Genomic DNA, 19,323 nt, shown 5'->3' with positions numbered 1-19,323 from the left:
ATTGCTATAAATTGTCCTCTGAGGACTGCCTTTGCTGTGTCCCAAAGGTTTTGGTATGATGTGTTTTCATTCTCATTTGATTCTAGAAATGTTTTTATTCCATCTCTGATTTCTTCTATTACCCAGTGATGTGTAAGCAGGGTATTATTCAGTTTCCATGTAACTGATTTAAAAGTCTCTTTAATATAAAGAATCTGTGGAGCTGTACGTTATTGAGACACACGGCTAGACTAAGTCACCAACACGATCAGATCAACTTACCTTTGCTGTAAGTTGAAGAACTTTCCTTCCTACTCAGCTTAAGATACAATTTGCTTTTAGGTTCATCATAAAATTCAGGATTTACAGTAGTAAACTTTTTTAGTTTGCCATACCGTTTTCCCTGAAAATTGTATCCTTTTCTGTAAAATAAAGTAAAAAACAAAAATAAATTTGAATGTTAAGGTACTGTTTTTTTAATCTTTAGAGTACAGTTTGAAAGGGAAGAACACAGTATGTGTATGTGTATATACTTTAATAGACACATACAAAATATAAATATACTCTCTCTGTCAAAGAAAATAGTAGCAACCTTCACAAAATTCTCATCAGTTTTAAAAGAGATTAAGATAGGCAAAGTATCTAAAAGATTGGGTACTTTAATTTCTATAACTATAAAATGGGGATAATTTATCCCATTATCTCTATAGTTTATAGACTTACTCTGATAATTAAAATCAAATAATACATGTAAAGTACTTAGAAGAGTATCTGGCAGTCAAGAAATGCTATTATTATTCAATTATCATGCAAATGGTCATTATATTTAATCTTTGGATAATTCCACTTTTACAACAGACCTGTTTCCAAAAAGTAGCATTCTATTATCTTATAAGCTATGTAGTTCAGGCTTGTGAATGACCACTTACCTATTATTCTGCACTGCTAAATTATTCCTGTGGTTTGTTGAGTAAGTTTTTCCTTAAGATTGTGAAAGAATAGCCCTGACTATACATAAAAATTGTTAGGAAAATAGCATTCCTGCCAATTATCCTAATATTGCTGATGCTGCTTGATGTTTAGAGGGGGCCAAAAATAGATTTAAATAGTCCTTTGCAAGACCATGTGTCTTAGTTATCTAGTGCTGCTATAACAGAAATACCACAAATGGATGGCTTTAACAAAGAGAAAATTATTCTCTCACAGTCTAGTAGGCTACAGTCCAAATTCAGGGCATCAGCTCCAGGAGAAGGCTTTCTCTCTCTGTCAGCTCTGGAGGAAGGTCCTTGTGATGCATCAGTCTTCCCTTGGTCTGGGAGCATCTCAGTGTAGAAACCTCAGGTCCAAAGGACACGCTCTGCTCCCGGCACTACTTTCTTGGTGGTATGAGGTTTCCATGTGTCTCTGCTCGCTTCTCTCTTTTATATCTCAAAAGAGATGGGCTTAAGACACTATCTAATCTTGTAAACCTCATCAGTATAATTGCCACTAATCCATCTTATTAGATCATAGTGATAGAGTTTACAACACATAAGGAAATCACATCAGATTATGGAATGGTACGCAATCATACAATACTGGGAATCGTGACCCAGGCAAGTTGACAGACATTTTTGGGGGACACAATTCAATCCATGACACCATGGTAGACAGTCTTGGGAGAACTACATTGAGATTTGGCCTAAACTGATCTAATTATAGGCAATTATTTGATACCACAAAACATACCTCACCAAAAGCTGGCATTCCTCATACAGTGGTATCTTTTGACTTCTTAAATATAAGCCAATACTCTTTATATCACTTAAAACCATGCTGGGTCGAGATTCTGCTTGTGTTGAATATCCTGGAGACACTTCTTCAAGCCACTTGAAAAATTTACATCGGTCAGCTTTGGGTCCATCACAGGCATAAAAGAGACGACCCTAACAGGAAAAAAAAAGATATTAAAATTTAGTGAAAAAAATGTTTTCATTTTTCTACTGTTTTGTATTATGTCTGGCAAGGTTTCTATAAATATTGCTTGGCATTTATGTACTACAGTAAATTAGTCACCATACAACTTACTTTTATAATTAGACAATAAAAATTAAAGCTACTGTCTTAGTCATCTAGTACTGCTATAACAGAAATACTCCAGGTCGATGGCTTTAACAAAGAGAAGTTTATTCTCTCACAGTCTAGTAGGCTACAAGTCCAAATTTAAGGCATCAGCTCCAGGGGAACGCTCTGTCTCTCTGTCAGCTCTGGAGGAAGGTCCTTGTGATGCATCAGTCTTCCCTTGGTCTGGGAGCATCTCAGCACAGGAACCTCACAGCCAAAGGACACGCTCTGCTCCCGGCACTGCTTTTTTGGTGGTATGAGGTCCCCATGTCTCTCTGCTTGCTTCTCTCTTTTATATCTCAAAAGAGACTGACTTATGACACTATCTAATCTTGTAGATCTCATCAGTATAACTGTTGCTAATCCATCTTATTACATCATCGTGATAGGATTTACAACACATAGGGAAATCACATCAGATGACAAAATGGTAGACAATCATACAATATTGGGAATCACGACCTAGCCAAGTTGACAGATATTTTTGGGAAGCACAATTCAATCCATGGCAGCCACTTACTTTATTTTCTCTTTTAAAAAAACTACATTTCAAGAGAAAGTTACGTTACTTGAAAAATAAAATTTATTGTCTTTATGATTAAAACTGTTCACTATAGATAACCTTAAGGCCACTCAGAGACAACTAAGCAACATCTTATGTATTTCTTTCCAGTCTTTTTTTCTCACAAAAGTACACTAGCACACATGCTGGAGAGGATACACACATGCATACTGTTTTCTTATTTTTAAACAAAACTCAGATAATAATACATTTTATACTCTGTAACCTAACCCCTACACCCAATAACGTATTGTGAGCATGCAACCATGTCATCAGATAATCTTAAAAAGAAAAAAGAAAGTCTTTTAGCAGCTATGTAATATTTTATTCTATGGTTACACTATAAATTATGAATTCTTGCTTTGACAACTAAATTTAGATCGCAATTGACACACTCAACTAATGATGAATTACATAAACAAGTGGGATATGCAAACAGTGGAGGAAAACCGTATTATTACATGTGAAAGTGTAGTCTTATAAATGAGTACAAACCATCGATTAACAAACATTTTACCAACGTGACTTCTTCCACAACAATATGTTATCAGCAATATAAATTAAATGGCTGTGCTTCTATTCCTCTGGCCTTATCTGTAACTTGTACTGAGGATTACATAAGCAGACTAGTTTCAACCTTCACTTCCTATCTTATCAATTACGGTATTATATAAAATTTTCTGTTATGTATCTATCTGTCTCCATACACTACTATACAGTAAGCTCCTAAGCAACATGAAGGTTGATCTTTTTTAATTGTTGTTGAAAATATACACACAAAACACACACCAATTCAACAATTTCTACATGTGTAATTCAGGGACATTGATTACATTCTTCAAATTGTGCGGCCATTCTCACCCTCCTTTTCTGATTTGTTCCTCCCCTATTAACATAAACTCACTTCCCCCTAACCTAACTTTTTGATTTGCTGTTATCATTTTGATCCCATATAGATAGTTCTTTAAATGCTTACAGCAGATATTCTTTACTAATTAAGCTAGACTACTACGTGGTTTAAAGAAGGCTTCAGAAGATATTTTTGGTTTACGGTTTCAGGTTTAAAGATTATCTTGGGGCAATATTTTCAGAGGTTCACTGAGCCTCAATGGCTCCAGAAAATCTGGATTCTATGAGAATTTGAAATTTTGTCCTGTATTTTCCCCTTTTTGATCAGGACTCTTCTATAGACTCTTGGATCAAAATGTTCAGTAATGATAGCCAGGTACCATCCAACTCTGGTCTCATGGCAAAGGAGGCAGTTGTTCATGGAGGCAATCAGCTAGCATTCCACTTCCTCCTTTTATTCCTGAATCTTCTTCCTCTGTTGCTCCAGGTGAATAGAGACCAATTACTGTACCTTGAATGGTTGCTTGCAAGCTTTTAAGACCTCAGACACTACACAACAAACTAGCAGGTAAAACAGAAGCGCTAAAAGCAATATTATGTCAGTTAACTGGGACGTCCCAGGAGATCATGACCCTAAACCCCCAATCCAAGAAACCAAATCCCATGAGGTGTATGGTTGTACATAAACGGGCTCAGTAGCTACTCTTCTTCTTTCTCTTCTTCCTTTTGTTGTTGTTGTAAAAAATATATATAACACACAACACTTCTCAATTCAACAAATTACAGGTGTACAACTTAGTGACATCAATTACACCAATCACCTATGCAACCATTAGCCTTAATCAATGCAATTTTTCCATCACCATGAACAGAAACTCAGTGATCTGTTAGCATTAACTCCTCCTTTCCCCCTCTCTCCCACCCCAGGTATAATCTTTGATCTCTATACATTTGCCTGTTCTTGTCTTTTTATACAAGTGAAGTCATATGATATTTGTTCCTTTGTGATTGATGTATATCACTAAACACAACATCTTCAAGCTCTATCAATGCTGTAGCATGTATAAGGACTTCATTTCTCTTTCTGGCTGAGTAGTATTCCATTGTATGTATGTACCACATTGAAGGCTGATCTTAACTCATATTTTTGTATCATAGAACAGATCCTTCATTCTTTCAATAAAAATTTATTCAGAGTTTACTATATATTAAGTACTAATGCCTCAAAAGGAAGGCTCCAAATCAAGACTCACTCTTTAGGGAAGCTAGATCAATGGAAACAGAACAAACAGAATGGAAATAATGAGAACACTGACACACTGTGAAAACTGTAACCAATGTCATGGAACAATCTGTATAAAAATTGTTAAATAGGAACCTAATTTGCTGTGTAAACTTTCACCTAAAACACAATAAAATATTATTTAAAAAAAGACTCACTCTTTAAGTTTGTCATAAGGCAAAAGGCACTTATACTTTTTATAAGACAATATTTGGTGGAGTGGATGGAGGGGAGAGGAACAATACCTTATTTGGACCTTCTTTTTTAACCATGACAAGTTTTGCAGGTTGATGATGATGGCAGGATGGCACATTATTTTCTACATTTTTTTGTTTCTCTTCTTTTGAAGATGTGTAAAATGATATGTCAACTTTTGAAAGAGCTTTGTACAACCTTTGTGACAACACAAACAGCAATATATTTAGATGTTCTACAAAAAAAAATACAAACATTTTATGCTTGTAACATGTGTTGGTTGTTAACTTAATTTGAAAACAGCTTTTTAACAGAGTCAACTATAACATTATATTACTATTCACTTTTAAAAGCAGAGTTTTGCCCTTGTACCGCAAAACAAATTATCAAAACTAATCATCCAAGTACTAGAGGAGAAGGAACAGGGACTGACTACTTAATGAGCACAGGTTTTCTCGGGGTGGGGGGGTATTATGAATTGAACTATGTCCCCCAAAAAGATGTTCCCTGGTGGTGCAGTGGTTAAGCACTCAGCTACTAACCAAAAGGTTGGTGGTTCAAACCCACCAGTTGCTCTGTGGAAGAAAGATGTGACAGTCAGCTTCCATAAAGATTACAGTCTTGGAAATCCTGTGGGGTAGTTCTGCTCTGTACTATATGGTTGCTATGAGTCAGAATCGTCATGACAGCAATGGGTTTAATGGGTTTGATTATGAATTGAATTATGTCCCATTCCAGAGTAGGGTGGGTCCAAGTCGTAATCCTTTCTAAGAGATATAAAAGGGGAGAACAGATATGAAAAGAGAGTCACATATACAGGGGAAAGACGCTACGTGACATTGGAGGCAAATGCCTCAATAATTAGCAAAGTAATGCCAAGGATTGTTAACAGTCACCAGAAATCAGGAGACAGTCATGGAATAGTTCCTCTCTCAAAGCCCGCAGAAGGAAACAACATGGCCAATATTCTGGCTTGGACTTCCAGCCTCCAGAATTGTGAGAAAATAATTTCTGTTCTTTAAAGCCACCCACTTGTGGTATTTTGTTATGGCAGCCCTAGGAAACTAAGGCAATGAAAATGTTTTGGAATTAGATAGAGGTGGTGCTTGCATAACAGTGTGAACATACTAGGTATCACTGAATTGTATACTTGAAATGGTCTTTACATGAATTTCACCTAGTAAAAAACAAAATAAACAAAAAAACCCAATCATTTATCATATTTAAATTTTTCCACTTAAACAAAGCCATTTGTAACACTTCCAGTTTAAAAAAAAAACGAAAAATACTGTAACTTTAAGAATACTGTCATTTCCTACTTTTAAAACTCAATTATGATCTGAGATTAGAATAGAAGTTATTGTCATAAACTGGAGCAAACATATGTAAAATAACAAGTCCCAACTGGAAGATTGAATATGAAAATTCACAATATATACTTTTTCACAGCTACACTACTTATATGAAGCAGTAATCAATCAAAATAAAAAGATAATAGCCATACCTATGAGACAAGATGTAAAAATCTGCTTATAATGAGCAGGAGACTGAAAAACAGCTGGTATGTGAATTTGCCTTTGGGGAAGATAAGCAGATTTTATTTCCTGCCCACTTGGGAATGATAGCTCGGAGGCATTTATCTCCTGAAAAGGAATAATTCAAGTAATTATAACAACTCCAGAAAAATACTGTTTACTCATAAGTAAATTATTTTCTATAGACATGTTTAGTAAAATACACTAAATTTTCTGGTTTTCTAGAATCCTTGACAATCACTTTCTAATTTCAAACGAGAAACCAAGTACTGCAAGAATGACTATGCATAGTACTTTTAATCCTAAAGGAGATTATCTTCTCTTATCTTTCCCTCACTAAGTTTTTAAATATTTTCTGCTATAAAAAACTTAACTGATGTGAATGGATCATTATGTTTCTCTACTTCTGGTTATGATCATAATAAGAACTACTCTCAACCATGTGTAATAAGACGTCCTTAACCCTACTAATTATCTGATCAGCAAAACTGAGCTGATAGTGAAAAATGAAAACAATCATAGTAGTATTAGTAGTAGTAGTAGAAGTACTAGTAGAAATAGGCATAGGAGATATAATTTATTAAGTATCTATTATGTACCAGATGCTGTACCAAATACTTTCAGATATATAATTTCATTTAATGCTCACAACTACTAGGAAAGATTTTAAGTTAAAGGAAATGATGTGACTTGTAGCTAGAGTTCTGGGTCAAAAAAAAGGCATCTGCTCCAAGAGTAAAATCATTGCTCCTATACTATTTTGGTAATTCTTTTGTTGAAATTCAGACAGTAACTATTAGAAAAAATGCACCATGAGACACTGGCACATTTCCTCACCTGTACATGTCCTGTTACACTGCAGTTGTAGCAGGCAGACTCTCCTAACACATTCTGAATTTCTTCAGTCTTGGAAGTCTGTTCTAGATTCAGAGAAAGTGCTGTCTCTCTGGAAACCAAATCCTGACTGCTAAAATCCTGCTGCTGTCGATAGAGCGCACCTTTTATCATTTGCAAATGCACAGAGTCTAAAGGGCTTTTATTCATAACATCGCTCTGCCTTTCGCCTGTGTCACTGAAACGCATCCCAGAAACAGCCTCGGCAAAGAAGCCATCTCTCACTTTCTTATCAATTTTGTCTGAAGTAGTCAAGTTGCACTGGGGTGTGTTCTGATATTTCAGCCACTTGCTTTTGGTAGATATATTATTGAGAAGTGAAAGACCCCCTGGGGTCTCTTCCCCAGAGTCTTCAAAGAAAAAAGTTTCACTTTGGTCCTCAGACTCAAAGTTAAAAGATAGAAATGCTGACTCTTCACACAGGTTGAATATAGGGGAACCAGAGGACTCCTGCATGCCACAGTTGATCACATATGAGCAAGAATCTGAGTCAGGTGGCCCATCAGCAGGTGGCAAAGTAATAAGTGGAACTCGTGTTCTACTTACTAATGGAAGCCTTTGAAGGTTCTTCTTCTCCAGAGAAATGGGTCTTTTCATTCCTGAAAGAAAACAGAATGCTGATTAAATAAAAATGTACTATCAGTCAGTACCCAGGCTCTAGAAAACATTGTACATATACAGAAGCAAAAGATATCAATTTGTCCTGAAAAAAAAATCACATAATTTTATATGCACTTTAAAAAAAATTAATGGTTTTAATCTCAAAAAATTATAGATTTCAAAGCTTAACTCACAGACACTGAAACTTTTTCAAGGCTGATAAACCTGAAGACCTTCTTTTGTTCTTTTCCACCTTAACTAAGGATTTTCTCCACTAATTGCTTCATTATATTTATGTAGCACTTAACATTTCAAAGCACTTTAAAGCCCAGAAAGGTTTCATTGTTCTCATTTTACAGATGAGATTACCAAGGCCTAGAGGTAACATGACAACCAACTGGCAGAGTCAAGATCCAGAACTAGTGTTTTGTTCTCTATACTCCTTCTCCTGAGACTGAAATGTATGGTTCATTTATATGACTATGTGTTTGTAACTTCCTTTATATATTTATTACACTTTATTAATTAATGTGTTGACTTTCAGAGCAAAGGAGATTTTATCTGAAAGAGTTTTACAATTCCTCTGTCGCAACTTTAATAATAAATATATCCCTAAAAATGTAAAATACTATCACAAATTGAAATTCATTTAAAAGGAATGTAATTCCATCACTATGGTTTCTGTAAGAAAGTGAGAAAACTTGTCTGATGGAAAATAGATATTTTTTTCTTTCTGCTCTCCCTTTAATTCTTTATATGACTTTGGGAAAGTCAAATGACTTCTCTAGATTTGCTTCCTCATCTATAAAATGGGATTAATAATAACTGACCTATATACTTCATGGAGTTATTATGTGAGAAATAAGACAACTGATATGAAAAGTACTTTCCGTAATTAAAAATTCTACATAAATATAAGGCATTGTAACAAACATATATTCAGGTCAGCCACCTTCTGAAACAAGAACTTACTGCTACAGTTGTAATGAATTTGAATGATCTCCATCTAACTGCCAGTATTCTTTGAAATACCCAATTCTACACAATGGTAAAATACACAATATGCAATTTTTAGATAACTATACTATTTTATATACCAAAAACCAAACCAGTTGCTGTCGAGTCGATTCCGACTCCTCGTGACCGTACAGGACAGAGTAGAACTACCCCACAGAATTTCCAAGGAGCGGCTGGTAGATTTGAACTGTTGACCTTTTGGTTAGCAGCCTAGCTCTTAAACACTGTGCCACTAGGGCTTCATGATTTTATATAGTTCTCTCAATGTCCAAAACTCAACCCTTGATCCTTTCCCCCCAAAAAATTCTTCTTATCCATCTTAATGTAACAGATCCTTACCAAACCCACTGCCGTCAAGCCGATTCCGACTCATAGTGACCCTACTGGGCAGAGTAGAACTGTCCTATTGGGTTTCCAAGGAGTGGCTGGTGGATTTGAACTGCCGACCTTTTGGTTAGCAGCCGTAGCTCTTAATCATTGCACCACCAGGGCTCCGCCCAGATCCTTGCAGTCATCCTCAATTCCTTTTTTCCCTCACATCCCACATTCAATCCATCAGCAAATCCTTTAGCTCTATCCTTGAAATATATCTAGAGAAAAAGACACCACAAGAAAAGGTAACTACAGACCAATAGCCCTTATCAATAGAGATGCAAAAATCCTGAACAAAATACTAGCAAACCAAACTCAACAGCAAATTAAAAGGAATACACACGTGGCCAAGTGGATTTATCCCAGAAATGTAAGCGCGGTTCAACGTAAGAAAATCAATCAGTGTAATACACCAGATTAATAGAATGAAGGAAAAGAATCACATGATCATTTTAATTGGCACAGAAAAGGCATTTGACAAAATTAAACACAGCTTCATGTTAAAAACACTCACTGAAATAGGAATAGAAGAGAAATTCCTCAACATGATAAAGGGCATTTATGAAAAACCCATCACACTCAATGGAGAAAGACTGAAAGCTTTCCCCTTTTCCCATTAAGATCGGGAACAAGACAATAATAAGTCGCTTTCATCACTGCTGTTCAATATTGTAATGGGCGTCTAGCCACAGCAATTAGGCAAGAAAAAGAAATAAAAAGCATCCAAATCAAAAGGATGAAGTAAAATGAACGATTTTTATTCACAGATAATGTAATCATATACGTAGAAAACCCCAAAGATTCCACAAGAAAGCTATTAGAGATAATAAGTGAATTTATCAAAGTTGCAGGGTACAAGATCAACACACAAAAATCAGTGATGTTTCTATACACCAACAACAAACAATATGAAAAGGAAATTAAGAAAACAATTCCATTATAATATCTAAATGAATAAAGTATCTATGAATTAATTTAACCAGGGAGGTGAAAGACTTGTATTCTGAAAACTATAAAACATTGCTGAAAGAAATTAAAGAAGACCTTAATAAATGAAAACATATCCTGTGTTCAAGGGATTGGAAGACTTAATATTGTTAAGGTGTCAATACTATCCAAAGCAATCTACACATTCAATGCAATCTCTATCGAAATTCCACTCCTCTCCAGCTGTTCTTCGAACATGCGAAGTATGTTCCCAATTCAGTTGCACTTGATGTCCCCTCTACTTGGATTGCTCTTCTGCAGACTTCCTCCTTCACCTCCTTTAGGTCTTTGCTTTAAGGTCATCTTATCAGCGAGAATTACCCTGACCACCTTATAGACAAAAAAAAAAACTGCAAACCAGTTGCCGTCAAGTTGATTCCAACTCGTGGTGACCCTGTGTGTGTCAGAGTAGAACTGTGATACACAGCATTTTCAATGGTTGATTTTTCAGAAGTAGATCACCAGGTCTTTCTTCCAAGGCACCTCTGGATGGCCTCAACCTCCAATCTTTTGATCAGCAGCTGAGCATTAACCATTTAAACAACTAGGGACTCCATAAATACAGCAACCCCTCCATACTGTAATTATCTTTCCTCTTATTTTGCTTTGTTCTTTTTCATAACATTTACCAATACCTGACATATTTATCTGCTTACTGCTTGTCTCTCCCATATTAATGAAAGCTCTCTAAAGGGATTTTTGTATATTTTATTCACTGTTGTACCCCCTAGTACTTATGACACTGTGTAGCAGACAGCAATAAATACTGTTTAATAAGTAAATGAATAAATAATATAGCATGGGAACTAGCAAAGATGCCAATAATGCTTAAAGTTTTTATCTGACAATCCTATGGCTTCCTATTTTATAATAATGTACCTTCCTGACAGAGTTATTAGAAATAAACTCGAGATCATTTGTGAAGTAGCAGAATAGCAGATGAGCCAATGAATATTCTTTTAAAAAGTATTAAGTTACGCTGTAACTCTAAATCAAAAAACAATGACCAAAAAAAAAAAGTTAAAACCTCATTAAAGAAGTAAAACCTTCATGGAATAACTGAAAATCATCTATTATTCCACTGTCACTTCATTTGTTTTAGAATACCCACTCCTCCCATACTGACTCTCCCATTTTTCTCCTCCTTACCTTCCTGCTTTCCACCAACCACATCCACTAAACCTTCTCCAATCCAACTACCCATTCACATTACAAAGTTGTTTTTTTTTTACAATATCCACCCATGTAGTATTGCCTACAATTTTGTCCCTCACCCAACATAACTTCAGAATCAGTGAAAGATACACTAATGAGATGATGAGAGAGGAAAAGAAAGCAGAAGGGATGCTACAGAATAGTTTATACTTATTAAAGCAGGAAATGAATATAAGGGAAGAGCCAAATTGTATGAAAACACGAAGGTTTGAGAGTGGCCACGGTGGCAGGAGCAGCTTAAGAGTTTCCTAATACTGCTAGGATCAGTAAACAAAAAAGGGGAAGAAACTAAGAGGTTATGTTAAGTTCAACCAATGGCATGAATAGGATATTCACAATGAGCCATTCCCCTGGGAGAGACGAAGCTCTAGAGTTACAGCTGTGAGAAGTATTGACAATGGTATAAGATACTTTCAGAGGTCTGTGATGACAAAAGTTGAGGGGGCGAAATAAGAAGGAACTAGAGAGCTAGAAGGAATCCCTGGGTGGTGTACACGGTTAACACGTTCAGCTGCTAACAGAAAGGTTGGAGGTTCAAGTCCACCCAAAAGCTTGTTAGAAGAAAGCCCTGGCAAACTACTTCTGAAAAGTCAGCTATTGAAAACCCTATGGAGCACAGTTCTACTCTGATACAAAAGGGGTCACCATGAGTAAGTACTGACTCTACAGCAACTGGTTTACTGGTTTAGAGAGCTAAAAGGGAGTGCTGTATTTGGAAGTAATAGCTATCTGTACTAGAAAAAGTCAAAAGACAGAAAGGGTTTGAGAAAGCTTTCAGGGGATATGACATTGAATCTAGTTCCAAAGTATTTTTAGTTCAGTAACAATCTCTCAAATAAAAACTTCATTTTATAGGGACAGGTAATAAAGCAATATGGTAACAACTATCCGCCAAGTTGAGAAAGTGAAAATCACCAAGAAAAGTTCTTGCTTTCAGGGACTCCTCGGAGAATTCTAGCATGAAATCTTCATCTCTTGAGGTCAAAGAAAAAGTAGAAACAGGACTTGATGTAGAGATCTTTTGTTCTGGTGATGTCACCTATCCAAAAAGAAATTATTGCTTAAGGGAGGATCATAAGAAACAAAATTATAAACTAAAGTCTTATTTTTTTCTGTATAGTCTGAATGAATTCTAGTTATCTACATTATAAAAATTATTATTTCAAACACATTATATAGTGCTACAATAGGGGCAAAGAACTTCACATCTTTGAAGAAGGGCAAAGTAAACTCACTTTCCCTTTCACTCACTACAATCCAGCCACCTTGACCTTCTTTCGCTTTCTTAAATCTACTTTTTTCACCTCGGTATTTACACTTTTTTCTCCTCGGTATTTACACTTGCTATTTTTTTTGCCTGCTCTGGTCTTGACCTTACTTTCGCTGTCGGTGAAGAAGGTTTCCCTAATCATCCATTCTAAACTAGATTCCTCCTATAATTCAGAGCACTTTTACAGCTTTTTCTAAATAACAATGAATTCTATTTGTTCTCGATTAACATCTCTCCCCTGCTGGTCTCTAAAGTATTTAATAGGACAGTGATGTTGTGCTCATCTTAGTTTTAAGATGTCTTACAAGTTCCTAACATACTGAAGGCATTCAATAAACATCTGTTGAATTTCTGTTTATTCATGAATTTATATCTCACAGTAAAATTCATAGTTTATTTATTTCATATATGTCCTGCACATTTCTAATTAAGATTATGCCTTGACTTTTTACATCATTTGCTACTATTCCTGGGACTCTTTTTCTATTATATTATGTAACTGGTTTATTTTTATTTACTTATATTAATATTATTCTTTTTTATTATTTAATTGATGCAATTTTTTTATTGTACTTTGGATGAAGGTTTACAAAGCAAATTTGTTTCTCATTAAACAATTAATACACATATTGTTTTGTGACTTCGGTTGCCAACCCGACGACTTGTCAACACTCTCCCCTTCCTGACCTTGGGTTCCCCATTACCAGCTCTCCTGTCCCCTCCTGCCTTCTTGTCCTTGCCCCTGAGCTGGTGTGTCCATTTAGTTTCCTTTTGTTTTATGGGCCTGTCTAATCTTTGGCTGAGGGTGAACCTTAGGAGTGACTTCAGTACTGAGTTAAAAGGGTAAGGGTGTCCGGGGGCCGTACTCTCCCTCTCTAACTGGTTTAGGAAAGCAATTTTTTTCCCCAAGTTTATCTTATCTTTAGTTCTTGTATTAAATTTTTCTTAAACTTCTACTAATTTTTAATCGATTCTTCTAATTTTATTTCTTCCTTTCTAATATGTATGCCTCTCATTTCACGTCATCTTGCAATAATCAAAACATCTTCAAGTAACAAAGAAGACAGCAGTCATCCATATTTTGTTGTTGCTACTAACAAAAATTACTCTTCCATTTCACCACTAAAATAATGTTGGTTGGTTGCTGATAAACATTCTTGATCATATTTAAAAATATCAACAAGTCTTACAATTTTTATCCTTTTAGTTCCTAACAGATTCATTTATTGTAAGACTACCAACACGTTTTTACTCACAACTATTAAAATTCTGTTTATATTATACCTTATTTGCTTCACACACAGTCCTCTCTGCTGATTTGAAATTATAATCCAAATAATGATATTCTGAATGTTCTGAATCTTTAGGAAGGAAACCTAAAATTGCTGTGGGGAAAAAAGCAGGTATCTTTATACAACAGTTTGTCCAATGTCAACTTTATAATGTTATATTTTAATTACATTGTACTTACAGTCATTTTCAATGGAGTCCGTATCAGACTGTGCTATCTTTTGAAAATTGTCTTCAATGTTAAAGCCAGTACCTCCTTTTAGAAAGTTTTCTTTATTTGGGAACTAGAAAACAGAGATCCATTTATCAGTTTATTTTGTAAAAAGAAAAGTGTATGTGTGTGTATACAGATATACATGTTGTTGTCGTTAGTTCCCGTTGAGTTGGTTCTGACTCATGGTGAACCCATGTGTGCAGAAGAGAACTGCTCCATAGGGTTTTCAAGGCTGTGACCTTTTGGAAGCAGATCTCCAGGCCTTACTACTGAGGAACATCTGGGTGGGTGTGAATTGTCAACTTTTTGGTTGGTAGTTCAGCACTTAGCCATTCGTACCACCCAGGGATCTACAGATATACAAACATATGTACATATATATTTACCACACACACACATACATGCAGTTTATAGTTAGAATTTTAAAAACTAAAAGAAATATGTATGAGGCCAGTTCTATTCAGGCAAAGCAGATTACATTATATTTCATCAATCCTTATAACACATTTTTTTGCATCTTAACATCTCTGATATAGGGATGCAACTTAAAAGTGATGGCATTTTCATGTCTATAGCCCAGGTGCTTGACTACTAGCCAAAAGGTTGAAGGTTTGAACCCACCCAGAAATGCCTCGGAGGACAGGTCTGGCACTCTGCTTCCAAAAGATCACGGCCTTGAAAACCCTATGGAGCAGTTCTACTCTGTACATATGGGGTCGTCATGAGTTGGAAGAATACCGACAGCAACAAATAACAACAACCTAGCCCAGGCAGCAGTTGTGAAATAGTTGCCATTGCTTCTGCATGTGTAAATATGTGCAATTATAGTCATACTGTTCATATAATAATCACTTAAATATACGTGTGTGTATTGTTAATATTAGACACGTTTTATAATTAGACGTAAACAGTAATTTTGCATTTAAATGTCCTCAAGATTACACTATGACTTAGCATTGCAATAAACTTGTTGTGTTCACAGAAAGGCGAGAAAACAGAGCAGTATGATATACAATAGAAAAATCTATGCCCAAATAAATCTAAAAGTGTTCTTTCAATAAACGTAAAATTAAAAGTCTAAGTAATAAAGCATTTTGTAATGGTTAATTGATCACTCTTCTTTCTAGTGGTATATAACATAATGGTATTTCTTATAATCAGTGCTAATCTGCTAAAAAAATACAGATTTTTTTAAATTCAAAGTCTGCTATGTACAAGCAATCTTGTATTTATTTAAAAAAAAACTTATTTCTGTTGGTAAGTCTAATCATTTTGCTTTAGAATATTTTTTATAGACTAGGATATAAACTAGATGAGTATAGATTGCAGAGCAATGTCAAAAAAATTTGTGTATAAATTTTTGAATGAAAAACTAATTTGCATCATAAACTTTCACCAAAAACACAACAAAATAAAAAAAAAAAGAAACCATGAGCATAATGAACTTACATGAAAATAATCAGAAATAAAACAAATGGACACAAGTTTCTTTTTCAATATAGAGTTTGTATTGGGCTCTCTACTTTAGTCTCCTCACAAAAAACACAGGAAATGAGAAATGGAAACAAACTCTACCTTTGACGAAACTAAGCCTGAATTATACATAATATTAAGAGGATGGAAAAATGGTATAGTAAGGAGGAAAGTCAAACCTACTGCAGGAGAGCCCGATAAGAAGTAAACTGATTTTCCCCAAAATCATGGAAAGACTCAGGAATCGGAGGCCACAGGTGCCACTGATACAGTGGGCTTAAAACATCTGATAGACGTTCCAGAAAGAGGGGAAAAAAACAAAAGAACGGAGAGGAAATTACCAAAGAAACAATAAAAAAAAAGTTTCATAAGACTGGTGGAATTGTACCTGAGAGAAGACAATACCCACTAAGTGCCCAGTACACAGTATTAATAAAATAATAATACTACGTATATATACTATGTATGATTTTATATAAAACGCACATCATTGTGAAACTTCAGAACACCAGGAATAAAGAAAATATGCTAAACACTTCTAGAGGGAGAAAGTATTGCTAAATTTAAATTAAAAAAGAAAAAGGCAAGGGAAAATGCAGAATAGAATTTTAAATTCTCATGGACTCTAGACTTCCTGCAGCCACTGAGGGAGGAGGAACCCCGGAAACTACTGTCCTGAGATAATCTTTAAACTTTAAACCAAAAATATCCCCTGAAATCATCTTAAAATCGACCAACAGTTTAGCTTAACTAGTAAAAAACGTCTGCCTTGCGCATTATGCTCTTTTAAGAACTACCTATATGGGGTCAAATTGACAACAGCACATCAAAAGATTAGGCAGGAATATTAGGGGGCAGTGAGTTTATGCTAATGAGGGAAGAACAACTCAGAAAAGCAGAGAGAATGGTTGCACAACTCAAAGAACGCAATCAATGTCACTAAATTGTACATGTGGAAACCATTCAAAAAAAGAAAATGCTGACAGATTGTGATAAATGTAACTAATGTCACTGAACAATTTGTGTGGAAACGCAAATGGGAACCTAACTTGCTGTGTAAATTTTCACCAAAAACTCAATAAAAGACTATAAAAAAGAAAAAGGAAGACCTTACTGAAATTCTATATCTTATCTAAAGTTTATTCTGTAAGAGCAGAATAAAAATATTTTCAACATGCAAAATCCACAAAAATACACCTCCCATGCTCCCTTTCTTAAGAGCTACTCAAGGATGCGCTCCAGCAAAACAAGAAGAAAAAACATAGTGTTCAAGATACAGACAATAGTGTTCAAGATACAGACAACCCAGGATAGGAAACGGCACTCCCAAGATGTCAACTATTAAGTGCAGACTGCAGCAGACAGATGCAGAACCTCAGAAGAGAGATCCCTAGGAAAGAAATGGAACTGACAAAAGTATCAGATACGTTTGTATGGACTACTGCATTGAAAAGTATTTTATACAGTTTTTGGAGGGTGTGGAAAAACTTAATCCCAATATTCAATGAAAACTAAGGAAATAGAAAATGAGACAATTATAAACTGAGAAAAAAAATTATAAGAGAAAGGAACTGTTTCATAGCATTCTACTTGCCTCAGCACTGAAAATATTAACACACAGCAGTGAAAATATTAACACATTTGTAATACTGAAAACATTGAATATAGATTTATCAAAAAATTGTGATACAGAGGAGGCGGGGCCAAGATGGTGGAGTAGTCAGATGCTTCTGGTGGACCCTCTTACAACAAAGACCCAAAAAAACAAGTCAATTGATTATATATGGCAATCTGGGAGCCCTGAACATCAAAGGCAGAGTTGAGGAACTGGACTGAGTGGCAGGGGGAGGGGGAGATGGTTCAGAAGCAGCAAGGAGTTGCCAGACCTGACCCGGCGAGAGCCTGAGCCCTTCAGGCCTGATCAGCTCAGGGGTGAGCAGTGAAGCAGGCAAGCGGCGATGCTCGGGAGGCGTGTTTTCCGCACCAGGAGAGACATAGCACCAGAGAGTCTACACAGCCACCCAGAACCAGTGAGAAGCAGCCCTGGAACAGTGAAACATAAGTACTTGCATACGGCCTACCGCGCGGATCAAAAACACCCCCCTTAGGGGAAAACCTCTCTCCCATTTACTACCCCACTCCCTGCTCTGCACTGGGTCCCAGAGGGGCTTCAGCAATTGCCAAGTCCCCTGGGCCAGAAGTAGGATCTGTCACACGCCCAGAGCGATTCTCCCTGCCTTGGAGAGTGAACTAATTAACAAACAGAGGAAAATAACTGCCGGCTCCCTTAAGCAAGGAACCCAGGGTAGGCAGAGCTCTTTGCCTAGGCACAGGCATAAAGGATCCACGGACTTTGACTGCCCTTCCCCCTGCATAGACTTGTGTGGGCCCATCTCAACAGTGTAGGCCCGCATTACCACAGTACAAAAGGGTATATACTAGAAGTCTACCTTCAACTGTTTCAGCTGTGAAGTGGCAGGTTCTTGACATTTGACACTGCTCTGCCCATTAACCAGGGTCTTCACCTACCCACATCAAGGGCCTGAGGACTGGTGGCTCCACCCACACCACCTAGCCACCTGCAACAGGGGCCCATGAATAAGAGGTGCCCCCTAGTCCTTACAGCTAACAGCATTAGCTGCTAACACTCTGGCTGCAAAACCCACCCACCTACACACTCTAGGGAACAGGGGCATACCTTCCCCCTGGACACTCAGGGGCAGCTGTCAGCAGCCTGCCTTGCTCAGAGTATGTCCCCCTGCTGCAGCCAGATACCTGTGCCTACACCAATCACCCACGCCTCTCTAGGACTCTAAGTGAGAGCCTACACTACACACTTGGGGGCTATCTACCTGGACACCTGAGCTGAATCCAAATAGGAGGAGTGGGTGGACTCCTGAGCTAACATACCTAGTAACAGATCTAACCACCTGGTGACAGGACATTAGAGCTTCAAAGTGCCAGTAATCAAACTAGCTCATATGAGGAACCTATTTGGGCATATCAAAACAAAACAAAACAAGAAGCTAGGACACAGTAAGCAAACATAAAATAAATAAATATAATAACTTATTGATGGCTCGGAGACAACAGTCAATATTAAATCACATAAAGAGGCAATCCATGATGGCTTCAGCAAGCTCCCAAAATAAAGAATCTAGACATTTTCCAGACAAAGAAAATTTCTTGGAACTACCAGAGGCAGGATACAAAAGATTAATATACATAACTCTTCAATAAATTAGGAAGGAAAATAAGCAAAACATAGAAGATGCAATAGAGGAAATTAAAAAGATTAGAGAAGGGCATAATGACAAACTCAACAGGCTGGAAGAATCCACAGAGAGACAGCAATCAGAAATCCATAAGATTAACAATAAAATTTCAGGATTAGACAACTCAATAGAAAGTCATGGGAGCAGAATTGAGGCAATGGAAGTCAGAATTAGTGAGACTGAAGATAAAGCACTTGACACCAACTTATTT

At 36.4% G+C, this 19,323-nt stretch overlaps 1 protein-coding gene across 1 annotated transcript in view; it reads right to left on the bottom strand.

Annotated features, from left to right (window-relative positions):
• Positions 1-19,323, bottom strand: part of ZGRF1 (zinc finger GRF-type containing 1) — a 96,186-nt gene that overhangs the window by 35,249 nt on the left and 41,614 nt on the right. The window contains exons 10-18 of the mRNA XM_023740216.1: positions 14,332-14,434; positions 14,145-14,245; positions 12,506-12,629; positions 7,946-7,998; positions 7,343-7,486; positions 6,475-6,613; positions 5,021-5,205; positions 1,708-1,904; positions 262-401 (exon numbers count right to left, since the gene is read on the bottom strand). Coding sequence (XP_023595984.1) covers positions 262-401; positions 1,708-1,904; positions 5,021-5,205; positions 6,475-6,613; positions 7,343-7,486; positions 7,946-7,998; positions 12,506-12,629; positions 14,145-14,245; positions 14,332-14,434 — 1,186 coding nt within the window. The remainder of the gene's footprint in view (positions 1-261; positions 402-1,707; positions 1,905-5,020; positions 5,206-6,474; positions 6,614-7,342; positions 7,487-7,945; positions 7,999-12,505; positions 12,630-14,144; positions 14,246-14,331; positions 14,435-19,323) is intronic.

This window comes from Trichechus manatus, unplaced genomic scaffold, assembly GCF_000243295.1.
Source record: "Trichechus manatus latirostris isolate Lorelei unplaced genomic scaffold, TriManLat1.0 scaffold00150, whole genome shotgun sequence".
Classification (NCBI taxonomy): domain Eukaryota; kingdom Metazoa; phylum Chordata; class Mammalia; order Sirenia; family Trichechidae; genus Trichechus; species Trichechus manatus.
Note: the sequence above shows the minus strand (reverse complement) of the source record. Positions and strands in the feature narration are given on the sequence as shown.